Below are 20,337 nucleotides of genomic sequence, written 5' to 3' on the forward strand. Positions count from 1 at the left end.
CAGTGTACCTCCTATGAAAGGGGTTCACGCACACGGCCGGCACCGTATCCGGTGAGAGTGCAGTATTCCGCCTATGGAAGGTTTCATGCACATGGCCGGCAGCGAATCCAGTGTTCCGCCTATGGAAGGGGAACGTGCACATGGCCGGCACCGTAACTGGGGAAAGCGCAGTATACCTCCTATTAAAGGGGTTCATGCACATGGCCAGCACCGTATCCGGTGAGTGCAGTATTCGCACATAGCCGTCAGCGAACCCAGTGAGTGCAACGTCCCGCCTGAGGAAGGGGGTCGTGCGTATGGCCAACACCGCATCCGGTGAGAGTGCAGCAGTCCGCCTAGAAAAGGGGGGTCATGCACGAGGCCAGGCCGCAGCCAGGGAGAGTGCAGTATTCCGCCTAGGAAGGAGGGTCATGCACCTGCAGCCACCAGAACTAAGGTGGGCGACGAAAAATAAAACCTGCATGCACTTGGCCAGCGCCGTATCCCAGGAGAGGTAAGAAAACACCTGGGAGGGGGAACATGCCCTGGCCAGCGCCGCAGCCGGGGAGCACGACATACCGCCTAAGAGAGGGGGGCATGCAAACAGACAGCAGTACTGAATGATGAGGCTGCCGCGTCCTGCGCAGCCCACAAGTCCAGTTATTTAAACAAAATTATAATTTTTTATTTTTATTTTATTTTATTTATTAATATCACAGCCTCCCTGAGGCAGAAAAGGCGGCCACCATACAGGGGCACAGGCCGTACAGGCCCGTCAAGAGCCGGCCAGTACCCAAAGGGTTAACAGTCATCTGGCCTAGTAGGCCGTGAAGCCGGGGCCTAAATTATAGCGTCGCCCGGCTGACCGGGCCGCAAGTATTTAAAGTACCGGCCGGGTCTAAGCCGGCCGCGGGAGCCCCCGTGCCGGTCGCGGGTGCCCACCCCGAGCGCTGGAATTGTGCCAGCAGGCCTCGAGCCTGAACAAACTATGCAGCGCCCGGCCGGCCGGAATGCACCGACGGCCGGCCGGGGCCTGTTTGAGCACAGCTCTAGCCAATGCCGGCTGCGGGAGCCCACCCTGCGGCCGGAAGAATCAGGGACCCGAGAGGAGCGTGGAGGTGCGGCCCAGCAGGCCGCGATGCCTGGGCCCAAATTTGCGGCGTCCGGCCAACCGGACCGATGGTCGGCCGGGCCTAGTTGGAGCATAGCTCGCACATGCAATGCAGGCCGCGGGTGCCCACCCCGCGGCCCGGAAGAGTCAGGGCCCGGGAAGGAGCACTGGATGGTGCGGCCCGCGAAGCCTGGACTAAATTTTTCCGGCGCCCAGGATTACCCATGCTGTCAGGAGCGGCAGCAGGTCCTGAGCAGAGCACCGGTAAGCACCCCCTCTTTGCGCGCGTCCTGCAATCAGCGGTATGATCTATGGAGGGGAGGAGAGGGAGCAGATTGCCACCTTGTGGCACCCCAGGGACCAACCTAGGTCCAGCAGGGCCACCCAATAGCCACTCTGCTCGGATAGGCTACCAGTATGGGGGTCAGTCACACAGGAGACCGGGGAGGGAGGGGGCGTAGGGCTGGAGAAGCCACTCTCTCACCACAGTCGTCTTCACCCTCGGTCCGTTCCAGCAGGGTTGCCCCTTCAGCTACTGGCACCGTAGTGGCAGGGCGCTGGAAGAGGAACTTGGCGTGCGGGCGACCCTTGCGCTGGCGGGATGCAGGGGAGCTGGGCTGCCCTGGTCCACCTTGCCTTCTGTGGGGGAGGCAGCAGTGCGGGTGACCGGCACTGGCGCAGCTCGACCCCGGGAAAAGCAGAGAGGTCTAGTGCGTCTCTGTTTTCCATGATGATCTGGAACAAAAAGAAAAGAAAAAAAGAAAAATCTAAATTTAAACAAGGAGAAAACAGCCCTGCAGAGCAGGGAGTGTCTTGCCTCCTTGGACACTAAGCAAAAACTGGCAGTCTCTCTCTCCAGGCTGAGGGTATAGCTGTGGAGGAGGGGCTTAACAGTTTAAACTTAGTGTCACGCCTCCTAGGGAGATGAGCTATACCCAAGGTCTTCTGTGTCCCCCAAGGAAACTGGGCGAGAAATTAAAGATATGGCTCCACAGAGAGTGAAAAAAGATGAAAACTCAAAACCAAAATAAAAAACGAAGGGTTAAGGTGCAATTTGGTTGCAGAGTCATCCATCATAGCTCTATAAAAGAAACATCTACACAATTAAACGCTCACCTGCAAGGCTGGGCAGTAGTTTGAGGTATCATTGGGGTTGTTATAATCATATTCTCGGATATCATCTTCTTGCTCAGAAACAGGATTCCTAGGAGTCACTTTTTTGATCTGTGATGAGGGGGAAGGGGAGGGGAGAAAAACCCAGAAATCTGTTAACTGGCGCACAACGTTTCCTAGAAAAGATGCAGCATAAGAGACTGAAGTCTTACCCTATCTGCAGGTCTCAAGTTCAACTTTGCAATATTGTCTGGATCGTAGTGGAAATCAGCTGGCAGCGTGGTGGACTTTTTGTTCTGGTTCTCCAGCGTTGACTTTGCTAGTGTCGTAGCTGCCTATTTAAAGAACAAAAATTATTAACAGGGGCACCCTCTACTTCAGGTAACCACAAAATAAGACTAGGGCTGAACCGATTACAACGATTGAATCGAGTAATTCGACACAAAAAAATCCTTGATGCTAATTTTTTGCATTGAGTATTCATTTGTGTCATGTGACCATGTGAGCGGGAGTGAAGCGCTTGCAATTACTTACCAGTCCGTGATCACCCGCCGGCCCGTACCGCTCTGCACTGGATCCTGCCACATCGTCAGGTCATAGTGCGCGATTACGTGTACTATGACCCAACGTTAGGTGAAGTCAGGATCCAAGTGCAGCGTGCGGAGAAGAAGAGGAAGGAGCTGTGGAGCGGCGCCCCTACAGGAAAGGAAGTATTTTATTTCACTGGTGCTGGGGACATGGCACTGAAGGGGGACAGCTGGCAATGGATGGCATGGAGGGGCAGATGGGAGTGGGGGACATGGAGGAGCTGATCTGATGGCACTGGGGGGGGACATGTAAGGGGGCTGATCTGATGGCAGTGGGGGAGTTTGGGACATAGCAATGGATGGCATGAAGGGGCTGATGGCACTGGGGGAGTAGAGCTGAAGGAACTGGGGGTGAGGGAGAGCTGAAGGCACAGGGGGAACAGAGCTGATGGCACTGGGGGAACTGATGCACTTGGGCTGATCGCACAGGGGGGCACGTAGGGTGTTGGGGACTGATGGCAGGGGGCCCTATGAGTTTTTTTAAAGGGAAAACAGTTTATTAATTCATTTTTTCTTGTTAGATTACTCGATTAATCATAAAAAATAATCGCTAGAATACTCGATTACTGAAATAATCGATTACTGCAGCCCTAAATAAGACTTTGTAAGAAGCTAGACACAAAAGATCCTTGAGATCACAGCTGACTTTTTTTCCCCCTCTAGATAGGTCATCAGTATCTGACCAGTAGAGGTCCAACACCCAGGGCCTCCACCAATCAGCTGTTTGAGAAGGCAGCACAGCTCTGTACATTGTTTGGCAGCTGTGCTTGATGTTGTAGCCCAGTCCCATTCACTTTAACAGGGCTGAGCTGCACCTACAGTATGTCATGTGACCGATGAACATGGCCTAGGAAAAGCTGGAGATGCCTTAGGGAAGTGACCAGCACTCACCGTAGCGCCAAACAGCTCACTTACAGCTCCACAGGAGACGATGTATCGTGTAAAGAACAGGAAGCAGCGCTCCCATAGAGAGTTTCCTCCTGTTCAAACAGCTGGTCAGTGGGGGTGCCAGGTGTTGCACCCCTGCCGATCGGATATTGATTACCTATCCTGAGGATAGGTAATCAATATATATGGCAGGACAACACCTTTAAGTAATAGTAACCACCCCAGTTTTCAACATGCGGATGTAGCTGAACTATAAAACGAATGCTGAGCAGAAGTGGCAAAATAATTTTTACGGTTTAGTGATTCTCTGTGTGAAAGTAATAAACTAGCAGGAGCTGGAAATAGTGTGTGTGTGGAGTATAATGGGAAGAGGACATGGTACTTTTAGTATGTATAACGGATTTCTACCCTGACAGGGAATTTTCAATTCTCTGCATATAGACGGCCTAAAGTGTAGGAGAACACAAAGGGAGGTAATTGTCCTAACACTACTGGGGTCATTTATCAAACTGGTGTAAAGTACAATTGGTTTCGCTGCCCATAGCAACTCATCAGATTCCACCTTTCATTTTTGACAGCTGCTTTGGGAAATGAAAAGTGGAATCTGATTGGTTGCTATGGGTAACTAAGCCAGATTTACTTTATTTTCATTGATAAAATGACCCCATATATGTTTCTATTATGAAATAATTTTTATATACTCAATTCAAAATCTAAATAGAGGAACATTATATATTTTGAGATGTTTTCCTAATTACAGGCCCAGATTACATCATAAAATAGCTCTAGCACGATATGTTACTAGAAAAAAGGAGATTTTTGTATAACTTACCAGTTAAATCTCTTTCTCGCTCTTCCTTGGGGGACACAGACCTTGGGTATAGCTCAGCTCCCTAGGAGGCGTGACACTAAGTAAAACTGTTAAGCCCCTCCTCCATCAGCTATACCCTCAGCCTGGAGATAGAGGCTACCAGTTGCGTGTCCAAGTAGTGAAAGGATAACAACCAATAACGGAAACAACCAGCCAGCAACCCAACGGGGCGCCAGACCATAACCCTGTAACCAAACACAGAAGGGTGGGTGCTGTGTCCCCCAAGGAAGAGCGAGAAAGAGATTTAACTGGTAAGTTATACAAAAATCTCCTTTTCTCGCCCATTTTCCTTGGGGGACACAGACCTTGGGACGTTCAAGAGCAGTCCAAGAAGGGAGGGACCACAAACCCAAGGCGGAACACCACCAGAGCATCAGGAAACCGCTGCCTGCAAAACCAGGCGGCCCAAAGCAGCATCCGCTGATGCATGCGTATGCACCCTATAGAACTTTGTGAAAGTGTGCAGAGAGGACCAAGTGGCTGCTTTGCACAACTGTTCAGCCGAGGCCCGATGCCTCTGCGCCCAGGAAGCTCCGACTGCTCTGGTGGAATGAGCAGTGACGCCAAAAGGCGGAGGTCTGCCCTTGGCTCGATAAGCCTCAGACACCGCCAGTTTAATGAAACGGGCAATAGCCACCTTGGAGACCGCCAACCCTTTGCGTGAACCCTCCGGAACCACAACAGGGAGTCCGTGCGCCGAAAGGACCCGGTGACCTCCAAGTAAATCCTCAACGCCCTGACCACATCCAGACGGTGCAGTTCCCGTTCTCTGGGGTGGGAAGGAGAGGGACAGAGCGACGGAAGGACGATGTCCTCATTGATGTGAAAGGCGGAGACCACCTTTGGCAGGAAAGTCGGGACAGGCCGAAGCACAACCTTATCCTGGTGGAAGATCAGGAAAGGTTCGGAGCAAGAAAGAGCCGCTAACTCCGACACCCGTCGGAGAGACGTGACGGCCACAAGAAAGATGACCTTGCAGGACAGAAGGCGAAGGGAGACCTCCCGTAAAGGCTCGAAGGGGGCTGATTGGAGCGCCGAGAGCACCACATTCAGGTCCCAGGAAGGAACTGGAGGGCGGTACGGCGGAACAGAGTGAGCCACCCCTTGTAAAAAGGTCTTAATTGGCCCTAGAGGGGCCAGGGGACGCTGGAGAAGAATAGACAGCGCCGAAATCTGACCCTTCAGAGAACTGAGGCACAGCCCCAGGTCCAGACCCGACTGGAGGAAGGACAGGATTGTGGGAAGAGAAAACCGGAGAGGTGGGATGCTCCGGGACTCACAGAACCCCAGATAGGACCTCCAAACCCGATAGAAGATCCTAGAGTATACAGGCTTACGAGCCCGGATCATGGTGCGGACTACGTCCGCGGAGAAACCCCGTCGCGTTAAGACGGCGGTCTCAATAGCCACGCCGTCAAACGTAGCGAGCCTAAATGCTCGTGGAAGATCGGTCCCTGAGAGAGAAGGTCTTCCCTGGAGGGCAGTGGCCACGGTGCGTCTGCCAACAGCAACATTAGGTCGGCGTACCAAGACCGGCGGGGCCAATCCGGGGCGATTAGAATCGCGGGGACGCCCTCTGCCGCGATCCTCCGAAGAACCCGTGGCAGGAGGGGAAAAGGAGGAAAGACGTACAGAAGGGAGAATTCGCGCCACGGAAGGACGAGCGCGTCGGCGCCGTATGCCTTCGGGTCCCGTGCCCTGGCCAGGTATAGGGGGACCTTGTGGTTGAATTTGGAGGCCATGAGGTCCACGTCGGGGCGACCCCAGCGAAGACAAAGGGCTTCGAACACCTCTGGGTGCAGGGACCATTCTCCCGGGTCGATGGTGGACCGGCTGAGGAAATCCGCCGCCCAGTTGTCCACCCCCGGGATGTAAATCGCAGATAAGGCCGGCACGTGCGTCTCCGCCCAGAGGAGAATGAGGGTCACCTCTTGCATCGCTGCGAGTGCCTCCCTGATGGTTTATGTATGCCACAGCCGTGGCATTGTCCGATTGGATCCGAACAGGGTGGCCCCTCAGCAGATGGGTCCAGTGTCTGAGGGACAGAAGAATCGCCCTCAGTTCCAGAATATTGATTGGAAGTCTGGACTCCGATAGAAACCAAACGCCCTGGACGGACCGGGGAGGGAAAACCCCCCCCCACCCCCGTAAGCTGGCATCTGTGGTAATCACCAGCCAGTTCAGTGGACGGAAGGACTTCCCCCTTAGAGGGATATGCAACCACCAGCCGAGGGAAGCCCGAGCCAGGGGAGGCAGAAGAAAGGTCCTGTCCAGACTCCTCGGTGATTTGTCCCAGGCCGACAGAATTGCCCTCTGAAAGGTGCGGGATCGGAATTGTGCGAACGGCACCGCTTCGAAACAGGCAACCATCTTTCCCAACAACCGCATGCTGGATCTGAGGGAAGGGCGGTGATGACGGAGGAGACTGCGAACCGACCCGCGAAGGGCCAGACGCTTGTCCGACGGAAGGCGGACCTCCGCCAACTCTGTATCCAGGAGCATCCCCAGGAAGATCAGCCGTCTGGAGGGGGTAAGGGAAGATTTGGGGTGGTTGATAATCCAACCGAACCGCGTCAGGGTCTCCAGAGTGAGTTCCACACTGCGGGATGTCTGAGAGAAGGAGGGTGCCTTGACCAGGATGTCGTCCAAGTATGGGAGAAGAAAAACACTTCTTGAACGTAGAAGGGCCAAGACAGGGGCCAGGACCTTGGTGAACACTCGAGGAGCCGTCGCCAGACCAAAGGGAAGGGCGACGAATTGGAAGTGATCGTCCCCCACCGCGAAGCGCAGGAAGCGGTGATGACATGGAGCAACCGGAACGTGGAGGTATGCATCCTGAATGTCGATTGAGGCCATGAAATCCCCTCTTTCCAGGGAGGCCACTGCGGACCTGAGAGACTCCATCCGGAATCTCTGCAGTCGGAGAAAACGGTTCAGGCGTTTTAGGTCCAAGATCGGACGCACTGAGCCTTCCTTCTTGGGAACCACAAAGAGGTTCGAGTAGAACCCCCTGAACCTTTCCGTCGGAGGCACGGGGGCGACGACACCCTTGTCCATTAGAGAGTGAATGGCCGCGAAGAAGGCGGCCACTCGTACGGGATCTCGCGGAGGACGGGATCGGAAGAAACGGTCTGGCGGAATGGACGCAAATTCGATTTTGTATCCGCAAGATACAATCTCGAGCGCCCATGCGTCTGAGATGTGGGCCCGCCATACGTTCCTGAATAGGAGAAGGCGGCCCCCCACCCGGGTGGGTGGGGGCGCACCTTCAGGCAGAGGGCTGCTGGCCTGTGGGAGCCCGTGCAGGCTGGGACTTGCGCCAGGTAGGTTGCGTCCGAAAAAACGGCTTCTTGCGTCTATCCTGGGCTGGGCCAGAGGAAGAAGAACTGGCCGCGGGTCTAGACCCGGTGGGCTTGCGAAAGGACCGAAAATGGGACGAACCAGCGCGACCACGGGGGGCGCCCATTGGCCTGGACTGGGGGAGGTGAGTACTCTTCCCACCCGTGGCCTCTGATATAAGTTCGTCCAGACGGGTTCCGAACAGGCGGGAACCCGTGAATGGTAGGCCGGCCAAAGAGCGTTTGGAAGCGGCGTCCGCCGCCCAAACCTTCAGCCAGAGTTCCCTCCTGACAGAAACTGCCAGGGCAGAGGAACGGGCAATGAGGGCACCCGCATCAAGGGAGGCCTCACAGACGAATTTTCCGGCCTGAACAATTAGTTGGGCTAAGGAACAGAGGTCCTGAACAGGGACGTCCGACCCTAACTCCCGTTCCAGTTGCAAACCCCATTCAGAGACCGCTTTGCCAACCCAGGCGGAGGCAAAGACCGGTCTAAGGGCCGAACCAGAGGCAGTAAATATGGCCTTGGAGAGGGATTCCGTACGACGGTCCTCAACAGACTGGAGGGAAGATCCGTCCTGTACAGGAATAGTAGTGCTTTTGGACAGGCGAGCCACGGGAGGATCAACCCTAGGCGGGGATGTCCACGTGGTCACAGAATCCGCTGGAAAGGGATAACAAATGTCCAGCTTTTTGGGTGTAATAAAGCGGACGTTAGGCCGAGTCCAAGCCTTGGATACCACAGAAGAAAAATCAGCGTGTATGGGAAAAACCTTGGAGGCCTGTTTGGGGCGGAGAAAGGACACGCCGGCCTGTTCAGAGCTGGGGGGGTCATCGTGTAGCTGAAAGGTATCACGGATGCTAGTGACAAGATGCCCCACCGCGGACGCCAATTTGGACGGAAGCTCTGAGTCCATGTCCACGTCCGAATCCGCCAGTTCTCCCTCAGAAAGCGTATCCCTTTGAGAGGATAGACTTGACTGAGCTCGCACGCATGGCGGAGAGAGCGAAGCATCTGGAGAAGATGTGCGCTCAACCCTTGAACGTTTCTGAGTATGCCGGGCCCTGGAAGATTCGCTGGGAGGCAGGGAACCAGTGGGGGCGGCAGAAACGGTAGTCCCAGCGGGTGCGACAGGGATTGTGGCAGCCTGCGGGAGAGGCGGTCTATCCACGAGACGGCCCACTACGTGTGTAAGGCTTTCCACCGCCTGAGACAGAGACCTAGCCCAGTCAGGGGGTTCAGAGGCACCGGGGGGCGCAGCGGGAAGCGGGCCCTGCACCGGGGCCTGACATGCAAGGCAATGCGGCTCAGATTGCCCCCGCGGAAAAAGTTCCTTACAGGCGGTACAGGCATGGTACCAGGGTTTGGGGGCACCTGTGGGATCTGACATGCTGAAGTGTGGTTGTACTCTAATATAGAGACCACAAAGGGTTATAGCAGCTATGACCAGGAGGGTTAGGAGAGGGTTAACTGTCCTACCAGTGCCTCAGAAGAACGTCAGGAGATGGCCCAGATCAGCAGCAGCAGAGAAGCAGTGAACAGCAGTGAGCAGCAGAGAGCAGCAGAGAGCGCCCACAGAAGCCGAGCGATGTACACAGGAGGTTAGAGTCCCCCACCGTGTCCCAGCTTCCTGTCAGGAGTGAGGAAGCGCGGGAAACCTCAGCAGAAAGCACGGGGAACAAGCTCCGCCCCCTCCAGCGCTTGAAATGTCTCCTGTGAAGGAGAACGTAGCTCCGCCCCCAAAATGACGCGCGCGTAAGCCCCGCCCCCTGCCGGGACCGCTAAGCCCCGCCCCCGTTCTCGGCGGGAAGGGGGAGAGAGAGAAGAGAAAAATGGAGTCAGCCCCGAATGAGGGGGAGGGGGGGGGGAGAAAGATAGCAGCGTGGGGGGGAACGGCGTGGGGGTGCTGAGGATGCTGCTGTGCTGCATTGTCCTGCAGATGAGCGCTCAGAATGAGCGACCACGGGTGCCCCCCTTACCCAGAGGGGTAGATGCTGCAGATAGGGACGGGGTATGGGCTGGAATAGCCATCTCACCGTCCGACGTCTTCACCCTCAGTCCTTTCCAGCAGGGTCGCCCCTTCAGCCACTGGCACCGCAGTGGCAGGAAGCTGGAAGAGGGGCTTGGCGTGCGGGCGACCCCCTAGCTGGCGGGATGTAGGGGAGCCATTGCTGCCCAGATCCTCCTATTGCTTCTGTGGGGGAGGCAGCAGTGCAGATAAGTTGGCACTGGCGCAGCTCAACCCCGGGAGAGCAGAGAGGTCTAATGCGTCTCTGGTATCCCTAGGAAAAAATAAAATAACAAAATTAGAAGAAAAAGTAAAAATAACAAGGAGAAAACAGCCCTGCAGTAGCAGGGAGTGTCTTGCCTCCTTGGACACTAAGCTAAAAACTGGTAGCCTCTATCTCCAGGCTGAGGGTATAGCTGATGGAGGAGGGGCTTAACAGTTTTACTTAGTGTCACGCCTCCTAGGGAGCTGAGCTATACCCAAGGTCTGTGTCCCCCAAGGAAAATGGGCGAGAAAGGACAGTTGCCAGAATAGGGGATAATTAGCTGATCGCAGGAGGACCGACCTTTGGGACCCCCACTGATGCAGAGAATGGTTGTCCTTTCCCACCATTCTGATGGAGCAACAGGCAAAGCATGCGTCCTGCCGCTCCATTCATTCCTTATAGGACTTAGTTTAGTATAACGCTCATATCGGGGGAACCGGACCCCCTGTGCTCACATAGTTCCTTAATCATCTACCTGCTCACTCCCAGGATTCAGGGAAGCAGAGTAGGAAATGGAACCTGTTTGGATGTTTTAAGGCCAAAAACGAGCAATGCCTGGCTGGGTCATTTGAATTCATTACTGACTCTTCAAGAAAGGAGACTACAGCCTCAGCGAGGACAAGGAAACATTTCTGGAAATGGAAGAACAGGAGCAAGGCTTATGTTGTTCCACTGGATGCTGCTCCTGAAACAGCAGACAACAACTGACCTGGAACAAACGTGGGTGGATCTGAAGAAGTGGTCCACCTCAGGAAGAGATTATATAAAGATTACAATCACACTGAGTTTCTTGGAATTTTTTTCCCGTAAAAAATGTCTGGATCAGTGAAAATTAATCTGCAAGTCCCAAAATACAAGACCTTTAGGAGCCAAGTAAGGCTAGTTTCACACTAGCATTCGTCGGTCCGCTCGTGAGCTCCGTTTGAAGGAGCTCACGAGCGGACCCGAGCGCCTCCGTCCAGCCCTGATGCAGTCTGAATGGAGCGGATCCGCTCAGACTGCATCAGTCTGGCGGCGTTCAGCCTCCGCTCCGCTCAGACAGGCGGACAGCTGAACGCTGCTTGCAGCGTTCAGCTGTCCGCCTGGCCGTGCGGAGGCGAGCGGATCCGTTCAGACTTACAATGTAAGTCAATGGGAACGGATCCGCTTGAAGAGGTCACCATATGGCTCAATCTTCAAGCGGATCCGTCCCCCATTGACTTTACATTGAAAGTCTGAACGGATCCGCTCAGGCATCTTGCGCACTTAGAAAATTTTCCAAGTTATTAATGCAGACGGATCCGTACTGAACGGAGCCTCCGTCTGCATTAATATGATCGGATCCGTTCAGAACGGATCCGATCAAGCGCTAGTGTGAAAGTAGCCTAAGTGAGGAGAACCTCAATGACATCCCAATGGCCTCAAAACATTGGTCCAGTAATAGTAATTTAAGTCACTGTGACAACACAGGTACACAGAAGAGACCTAGAGACCACCTCTGTGACCTCATCCCTGTGTTACAGGAAAAAATAACCAACCACCACCAGCAGAAACACTAACACTTACAGAAGAAGGCTCCATTCACACATCTGCAATTCCATTCCGCATTTTGCGGAACGGAATTGCGGACCCATACATTTCTTTGGGGCCGCACAACGTTTGGCCCTGATCCGGTATTGCGGACCCGCACTTCAGGATCAGAATTGCGGACCCGTAAAAAAATAGAACATCTCCTATTCTTCTCCGCAATAGTGGACAAGAATAGGCATATTCTCTTAGTGCCGGCAAAGTGCAGTCCGCAAAATGCGGAACACACATTGCCGCTGTCCGTGTTTTGCGGATACGCGAAACACACACGGGTGTGTGAATGGACCCGAACTCTGCATCTCTAAGCCACTGCCAATAATCAGAAGTTGCCTCACCGCCGTCAGACGGCCCCTTCATACAAAATGGGGGGGGAACCACTACCACCTGACCAGGTCTTCCATCATATTGCTTGTCTCTCATGAATGTGCTTTAATCTGGTATAAAATTCTTCTTTCCAATACTAAAAGCTGAATAGGAACAAAGTTGTGTGGGTATGTCCACAGTATGCACCTTAACAACCCATGTGATTGACATGATTTGCACTGGATTTCATGCTGTGCATTGACAAGATGTATGTAGATGAGGTTTCTTACAATCTCATCCACATCAATGCTTCAGTTGTGGTAGGGAGTGCAGCTGTGGGTTCTGGGGTCTCTCCTCTTTATTTAGCAAATTGCTCACACTTCTAAAGGTTGTGTTGCAGGAACAGATATATACATAGGGGTGGGCGATATAAACGATATAGTCCTGATCAAAAGTTTAAGACCACTTGAAAAATGGCAAAAAAAAAAAATCATATTTAGCATGGCTGGATCTTAAGGTTCCAAGTAGAGCTTCAACATGCAACAAGAAGAAATGGGAGTGAGAAAAAACATTTTTTGAGCATTTAATTTAATGAAAACAACGAATAAACTGAAATAGGCTGTTTTTCAGCTGATAAAAATTTTAGGACCAAATCTGTGCAAAGATGTGGATTTATTGTCATTTTCTGTCAGGTAGTCACACGTTGTGATGGCAAAGGCAAAAAAAACTCTCCCTTTTTGAACGTGGTCGGGTTGTTGAATTGCATGATCAGACGGCATCTGAGACTGAAGGGCTTCAAAAACAAAAAAACGTCTTCAAAGACCTCGTCTCCTTTAACGCCACAGAACTGCTTGTTTGGACTTTGCAAGAGAGCACCAAACATGGGACATTCAAAAAGTGGAAGAAAGTTTTATTCTCTGATGAGAATATTTTTTTACCTTGATGGTCCTGATGGTTTCCAACGTTACTGGCATGACAAGCAGATCCCACCTGGGATGTTTTCTACGCGCCACAGTGGAGGCGGCGCCATAATGGTCTGGGGTGCTTTTTCCTTCAGTGGAACAATGGAGCTTCAGGAAGTGCAGGGGCGTCAAACGGCCGCTGGCTATGTCCAGATGTTGCAGAGAGCATTCCTCATTAATGAGGGTCCGCGTCTGTGTGGCAACGACTGGGTTTATCCAACAGGACAACGCTACAGTACACAATGCCCGCAGGACAAGGGACTTCTTCCAGGAGAATAACACCACTCTTTTGGCCCATCCTGCATGTTCCCCTGATCTAAATCCAATTGAGAACCTTTGGGGATGGATGGCAAGGGAAGTTTACAAAAATGGACAACAGTTCCAGACAGTAGATGGCCTTCGTGCGGCCGTTTTCACCACTTGGAGAAATGTTTCCACTCACCTCATGGAAACGCTTGCATCAAGCATGCCAAAACAAATTTTTTAAGTAATAAACAATAACGGCGAAGCTACTCATTACTGAGTTCATGTTTAGAAGTTTTTTTTTTTGGAGGTGTGGTCCTAAACTTTTGATCAGCTGAAAAACAGCCTGTTTCCTTTTTTATTTGTTGTTTTCATTAAATTGAATGCTCAAAAAATGTTTTGTCTCACTCCCATTTCTTCTTGTTGCATGTTAAAGCTCTACTTGGAACCTTGTTAAGATCCAGCCATGCTAAATATGATTTTTTGCCATTTTTGAAGTGGTCGTAAACTTTTGATCAGGACTGTACGATATTATCTAAAGTGAAATGGCCGGCACTGCTCAGTGAAGTTGCTCGGCGGTGCACGTGTCAACGGGCAGGCATCCCAATGTTACAGCTGTAAAGGAAGGACCGGCACTCGCACTGGTTTCTTTATGCAGAATTTAATTTCAGTCACTTATTCATTCATAGTGACGCGGCGTTTCAGCACTAACATGTGCTTTCATCAGACTATACAAACTTATCCTCAAGAAATGTCTTAAATAACCGAAAAAAGAAAAAAATGCCGCGACTGAAATTAAATTCTGCATAAAGAAACCAGTGCGAGTGCCGGTCCTTCCTTTACAGCTGTACGATATTATCGACATAAATTCAGGCAACAGTATAGATTTTAAGCCATATTGCCCAGCCCTATATATACGTACCACAAATCTCCTACTATTTTATGCAGAAGTAAAAAGGAGATTTTTGTATAACTTACCAGTTAAATCTCTTTCTCGCTCTTCCTTGGGGGACACAGACCTTGGGTATAGCTCAGCTCCCTAGGAGGCGTGACACTAAGTAAAACTGTTAAGCCCCTCCTCCATCAGCTATACCCTCAGCCTGGAGATAGAGGCTACCAGTTGCGTGTCCAAGTAGTGAAAGGATAACAACCAATAACGGAAACAACCAGCCAGCAACCCAACGGGGCGCCAGACCATAACCCTGTAACCAAACACAGAAGGGTGGGTGCTGTGTCCCCCAAGGAAGAGCGAGAAAGAGATTTAACTGGTAAGTTATACAAAAATCTCCTTTTCTCGCCCATTTTCCTTGGGGGACACAGACCTTGGGACGTTCAAGAGCAGTCCAAGAAGGGAGGGACCACAAACCCAAGGCGGAACACCACCAGAGCATCAGGAAACCGCTGCCTGCAAAACCAGGCGGCCCAAAGCAGCATCCGCTGATGCATGCGTATGCACCCTATAGAACTTTGTGAAAGTGTGCAGAGAGGACCAAGTGGCTGCTTTGCACAACTGTTCAGCCGAGGCCCGATGCCTCTGCGCCCAGGAAGCTCCGACTGCTCTGGTGGAATGAGCAGTGACGCCGAAAGGCGGAGGTCTGCCCTTGGCTCGATAAGCCTCAGACACCGCCAGTTTAATGAAACGGGCAATAGCCACCTTGGAGACCGCCAACCCTTTGCGCGAACCCTCCGGAACCACAAACAGGGAGTCCGTGCGCCGAAAGGACCCGGTGACCTCCAAGTAAATCCTCAACGCCCTGACCACATCCAGACGGTGCAGTTCCCGTTCTCTGGGGTGGGAAGGAGAGGGACAGAGCGACGGAAGGACGATGTCCTCATTGATGTGAAAGGCGGAGACCACCTTTGGCAGGAAAGTCGGGACAGGCCGAAGCACAACCTTATCCTGGTGGAAGATCAGGAAAGGTTCGGAGCAAGAAAGAGCCGCTAACTCCGACACCCGTCGGAGAGACGTGACGGCCACAAGAAAGATGACCTTGCAGGACAGAAGGCGAAGGGAGACCTCCCGTAAAGGCTCGAAGGGGGCTGATTGGAGCGACGAGAGCACCACATTCAGGTCCCAGGAAGGAACTGGAGGGCGGTACGGCGGAACAGAGTGAGCCACCCCTTGTAAAAAGGTCTTAATTGGCCCTAGAGGGGCCAGGGGACGCTGGAGAAGAATAGACAGCGCCGAAATCTGACCCTTCAGAGAACTGAGGCACAGCCCCAGGTCCAGACCCGACTGGAGGAAGGACAGGATTGTGGGAAGAGAAAACCGGAGAGGTGGGATGCTCCGGGACTCACAGAACCCCAGATAGGACCTCCAAACCCGATAGTAGATCCTAGAGGATACGGGCTTACGAGCCCGGATCATGGTGCGGACTACGTCCGCGGAGAAACCCCGTCGCGTTAAGACGGCGGTCTCAATAGCCACGCCGTCAAACGTAGCGAGCCTAAATGCTCGTGGAAGATCGGTCCCTGAGAGAGAAGGTCTTCCCTGGAGGGCAGTGGCCACGGTGCGTCTGCCAACAGCAACATTAGGTCGGCGTACCAAGACCGGCGGGGCCAATCCGGGGCGATTAGAATCGCGGGGACGCCCTCTGCCGCGATCCTCCGAAGAACCCGTGGCAGGAGGGGAAAAGGAGGAAAGACGTACAGAAGGGAGAATTCGCGCCACGGAAGGACGAGCGCGTCGGCGCCGTATGCCTTCGGGTCCCGTGCCCTGGCCAGGTATAGGGGGACCTTGTGGTTGAATTTGGAGGCCATGAGGTCCACGTCGGGGCGACCCCAGCGAAGACAAAGGGCTTCGAACACCTCTGGGTGCAGGGACCATTCTCCCGGGTCGATGGTGGACCGGCTGAGGAAATCCGCCGCCCAGTTGTCCACCCCCGGGATGTAAATCGCAGATAAGGCCGGCACGTGCGTCTCCGCCCAGAGGAGAATGAGGGTCACCTCTTGCATCGCTGCAGCGCTGCGAGTGCCTCCCTGATGGTTTATGTATGCCACAGCCGTGGCATTGTCCGATTGGATCCGAACAGGGTGGCCCCTCAGCAGATGGGTCCAGTGTCTGAGGGACAGAAGAATCGCCCTCAGTTCCAGAATATTGATTGGAAGTCTGGACTCCGATAGAGACCAAACGCCCTGGACGGACCGGGGAGGGAAAACCCCCCCCCACCCCCGTAAGCTGGCATCTGTGGTAATCACCAGCCAGTTCAGTGGAAGGAAGGACTTCCCCCTTAGAGGGATATGCAACCACCAGCCGAGGGAAGCCCGAGCCAGGGGAGGCAGAAGAAAGGTCCTGTCCAGACTCCTCGGTGATTTGTCCCAGGCCGACAGAATTGCCCTCTGAAAGGTGCGGGATCGGAATTGTGCGAACGGCACCGCTTCGAAACAGGCAACCATCTTTCCCAACAACCGCATGCTGGATCTGAGGGAAGGGCGGTGATGACGGAGGAGACTGCGAACCGACCCGCGAAGGGCCAGACGCTTGTCCGACGGAAGGCGGACCTCCGCCAACTCTGTATCCAGGAGCATCCCCAGGAAGATCAGCCGTCTGGAGGGGGTAAGGGAAGATTTGGGGTGGTTGATAATCCAACCGAACCGCGTCAGGGTCTCCAGAGTGAGTTCCACACTGCGGGATGTCTGAGAGAAGGAGGGTGCCTTGACCAGGATGTCGTCCAAGTATGGGAGAAGAAAAACACTTCTTGAACGTAGAAGGGCCAAGACAGGGGCCAGGACCTTGGTGAACACTCGAGGAGCCGTCGCCAGACCAAAGGGAAGGGCGACGAATTGGAAGTGATCGTCCCCCACCGCGAAGCGCAGGAAGCGGTGATGACATGGAGCAACCGGAACGTGGAGGTATGCATCCTGAATGTCGATTGAGGCCATGAAATCCCCTCTTTCCAGGGAGGCCACTGCGGACCTGAGAGACTCCATCCGGAATCTCTGCAGTCGGAGAAAACGGTTCAGGCGTTTTAGGTCCAAGATCGGACGCACTGAGCCTTCCTTCTTGGGAACCACAAAGAGGTTCGAGTAGAACCCCCTGAACCTTTCCGTCGGAGGCACGGGGGCGACGACACCCTTGTCCATTAGAGAGTGAATGGCCGCGAAGAAGGCGGCCACTCGTACGGGATCTCGCGGAGGACGGGATCGGAAGAAACGGTCTGGCGGAATGGACGCAAATTCGATTTTGTATCCGCAAGATACAATCTCGAGCGCCCATGCGTCTGAGATGTGGGCCCGCCATACGTTCCTGAATAGGAGAAGGCGGCCCCCCACCCGGGTGGGTGGGGGCGCACCTTCAGGCAGAGGGCTGCTGGCCTGTGGGAGCCCGTGCAGGCTGGGACTTGCGCCAGGTAGGTTGCGTCCGAAAAAACGGCTTCTTGCGTCTATCCTGGGCTGGGCCAGAGGAAGAAGAACTGGCCGCGGGTCTAGACCCGGTGGGCTTGCGAAAGGACCGAAAACGGGACGAACCAGCGCGACCACGGGGGGCGCCCATTGGCCTGGACTGGGGGAGGTGAGTACTCTTCCCACCCGTGGCCTCTGATATAAGTTCGTCCAGACGGGTTCCGAACAGGCGGGAACCCGTGAATGGTAGGCCGGCCAAAGAGCGTTTGGAAGCGGCGTCCGCCGCCCAAACCTTCAGCCAGAGTTCCCTCCTGACAGAAACTGCCAGGGCAGAGGAACGGGCAATGAGGGCACCCGCATCAAGGGAGGCCTCACAGACGAATTTTCCGGCCTGAACAATTAGTTGGGCTAAGGAACGGAGGTCCTGAACAGGGACGTCCGACCCTAACTCCCGTTCCAGTTGCAAACCCCATTCAGAGACCGCTTTGCCAACCCAGGCGGAGGCAAAGACCGGTCTAAGGGCCGAACCAGAGGCAGTAAATATGGCCTTGGAGAGGGATTCCGTACGACGGTCCTCAACAGACTGGAGGGAAGATCCGTCCTGTACAGGAATAGTAGTGCTTTTGGACAGGCGAGCCACGGGAGGATCAACCTTAGGCGGGGATGTCCACGTGGTCACAGAATCCGCTGGAAAGGGATAACAAATGTCCAGCTTTTTGGGTGTAATAAAGCGGACGTTAGGCCGAGTCCAAGCCTTGGATACCACAGAAGAAAAATCAGCGTGTATGGGAAAAACCTTGGAGGCCTGTTTGGGGCGGAGAAAGGACACGCCGGCCTGTTCAGAGCTGGGGGGGTCATCGTGTAGCTGAAAGGTATCACGGATGCTAGTGACAAGATGCCCCACCGCGGACGCCAATTTGGACGGAAGCTCTGAGTCCATGTCCACGTCCGAATCCGCCAGTTCTCCCTCAGAAAGCGTATCCCTTTGAGAGGATAGACTTGACTGAGCTCGCACGCATGGCGGAGAGAGCGAAGCATCTGGAGAAGATGTGCGCTCAACCCTTGAACGTTTCTGAGTATGCCGGGCCCTGGAAGATTCGCTGGGAGGCAGGGAACCAGTGGGGGCGGCAGAAACGGTAGTCCCAGCGGGTGCGACAGGGATTGTGGCAGCCTGCGGGAGAGGCGGTCTATCCACGAGACGGCCCACTACGTGTGTAAGGCTTTCCACCGCCTGAGACAGAGACCTAGCCCAGTCAGGGGGTTCAGAGGCACCGGGGGGCGCAGCGGGAAGCGGGCCCTGCACCGGGGCCTGACATGCAAGGCAATGCGGCTCAGATTGCCCACGCGGAAAAAGTTCCTTACAGGCGGTACAGGCATGGTACCAGGGTTTGGGGGCACCTGTGGGATCTGACATGCTGAAGTGTGGTTGTACTCTAATATAGAGACCACAAAGGGTTATAGCAGCTATGACCAGGAGGGTTAGGAGAGGGTTAACTGTCCTACCAGTGCCTCAGAAGAACGTCAGGAGATGGCCCAGATCAGCAGCAGCAGAGAAGCAGTGAACAGCAGTGAGCAGCAGAGAGCAGCAGAGAGCGCCCACAGAAGCCGAGCGATGTACACAGGAGGTTAGAGTCCCCCACCGTGTCCCAGCTTCCTGTCAGGAGTGAGGAAGCGCGGGAAACCTCAGCAGAAAGCACGGGGAACAAGCTCCGCCCCCTCCAGCGCTTGAAATGTCTCCTGTGAAGGAGAACGTAGCTCCGCCCCCAAAATGACGCGCGCGTAAGCCCCGCCCCCTGCCGGGACCGCTAAGCCCCGCCCCCCGTTCTCGGCGGGAAGGGGGAGAGAGAGAAGAGAAAAATGGAGTCAGCCCCGAATGAGGGGGAGGGGGGGGGGAGAAAGATAGCAGCGTGGGGGGGAACGGCGTGGGGGTGCTGAGGATGCTGCTGTGCTGCATTGTCCTGCAGATGAGCGCTCAGAATGAGCGACCACGGGTGCCCCCCTTACCCAGAGGGGTAGATGCTGCAGATAGGGACGGGGTATGGGCTGGAATAGCCATCTCACCGTCCGACGTCTTCACCCTCAGTCCTTTCCAGCAGGGTCGCCCCTTCAGCCACTGGCACCGCAGTGGCAGGAAGCTGGAAGAGGGGCTTGGCGTGCGGGCGACCCCCTAGCTGGCGGGATGTAGGGGAGCCATTGCTGCCCAGATCCTCCTATTGCTTCTGTGGGGGAGGCAGCAGTGCAGATAAGTTGGCACTGGCGCAGCTCAACCCCGGGAGAGCAGAGAGGTCTAATGCGTCTCTGGTATCCCTAGGAAAAAATAAAATAACAAAATTAGAAGAAAAAGTAAAAATAACAAGGAGAAAACAGCCCTGCAGTAGCAGGGAGTGTCTTGCCTCCTTGGACACTAAGCTAAAACTGGTAGCCTCTATCTCCAGGCTGAGGGTATAGCTGATGGAGGAGGGGCTTAACAGTTTTACTTAGTGTCACGCCTCCTAGGGAGCTGAGCTATACCCAAGGTCTGTGTCCCCCAAGGAAAATGGGCGAGAAAGGACAGTTGCCAGAATAGGGGATAATTAGCTGATCGCAGGAGGACCGACCTTTGGGACCCCCACTGATGCAGAGAATGGTTGTCCTTTCCCACCATTCTGATGGAGCAACAGGCAAAGCATGCGTCCTGCCGCTCCATTCATTCCTTATAGGACTTAGTTTAGTATAACGCTCATATCGGGGGAACCGGACCCCCTGTGCTCACATAGTTCCT

General features: G+C 54.1%; 1 protein-coding gene across 1 annotated transcript in view; it reads right to left on the bottom strand.

Annotated features, from left to right (window-relative positions):
* Nucleotides 1–20,337, bottom strand: part of NCAPH (non-SMC condensin I complex subunit H) — a 68,212-nt gene that overhangs the window by 15,451 nt on the left and 32,424 nt on the right. The window contains exons 12-13 of the mRNA XM_044279244.1: nucleotides 2,416–2,538; nucleotides 2,207–2,314 (exon numbers count right to left, since the gene is read on the bottom strand). Of these exons, the coding sequence (XP_044135179.1) occupies nucleotides 2,207–2,314; nucleotides 2,416–2,538 (231 nt within the window). The remainder of the gene's footprint in view (nucleotides 1–2,206; nucleotides 2,315–2,415; nucleotides 2,539–20,337) is intronic.

The sequence above is a fragment of the Bufo gargarizans genome, chromosome 2, assembly GCF_014858855.1.
Source record: "Bufo gargarizans isolate SCDJY-AF-19 chromosome 2, ASM1485885v1, whole genome shotgun sequence".
NCBI classification, from domain to species: Eukaryota; Metazoa; Chordata; class Amphibia; order Anura; family Bufonidae; genus Bufo; species Bufo gargarizans.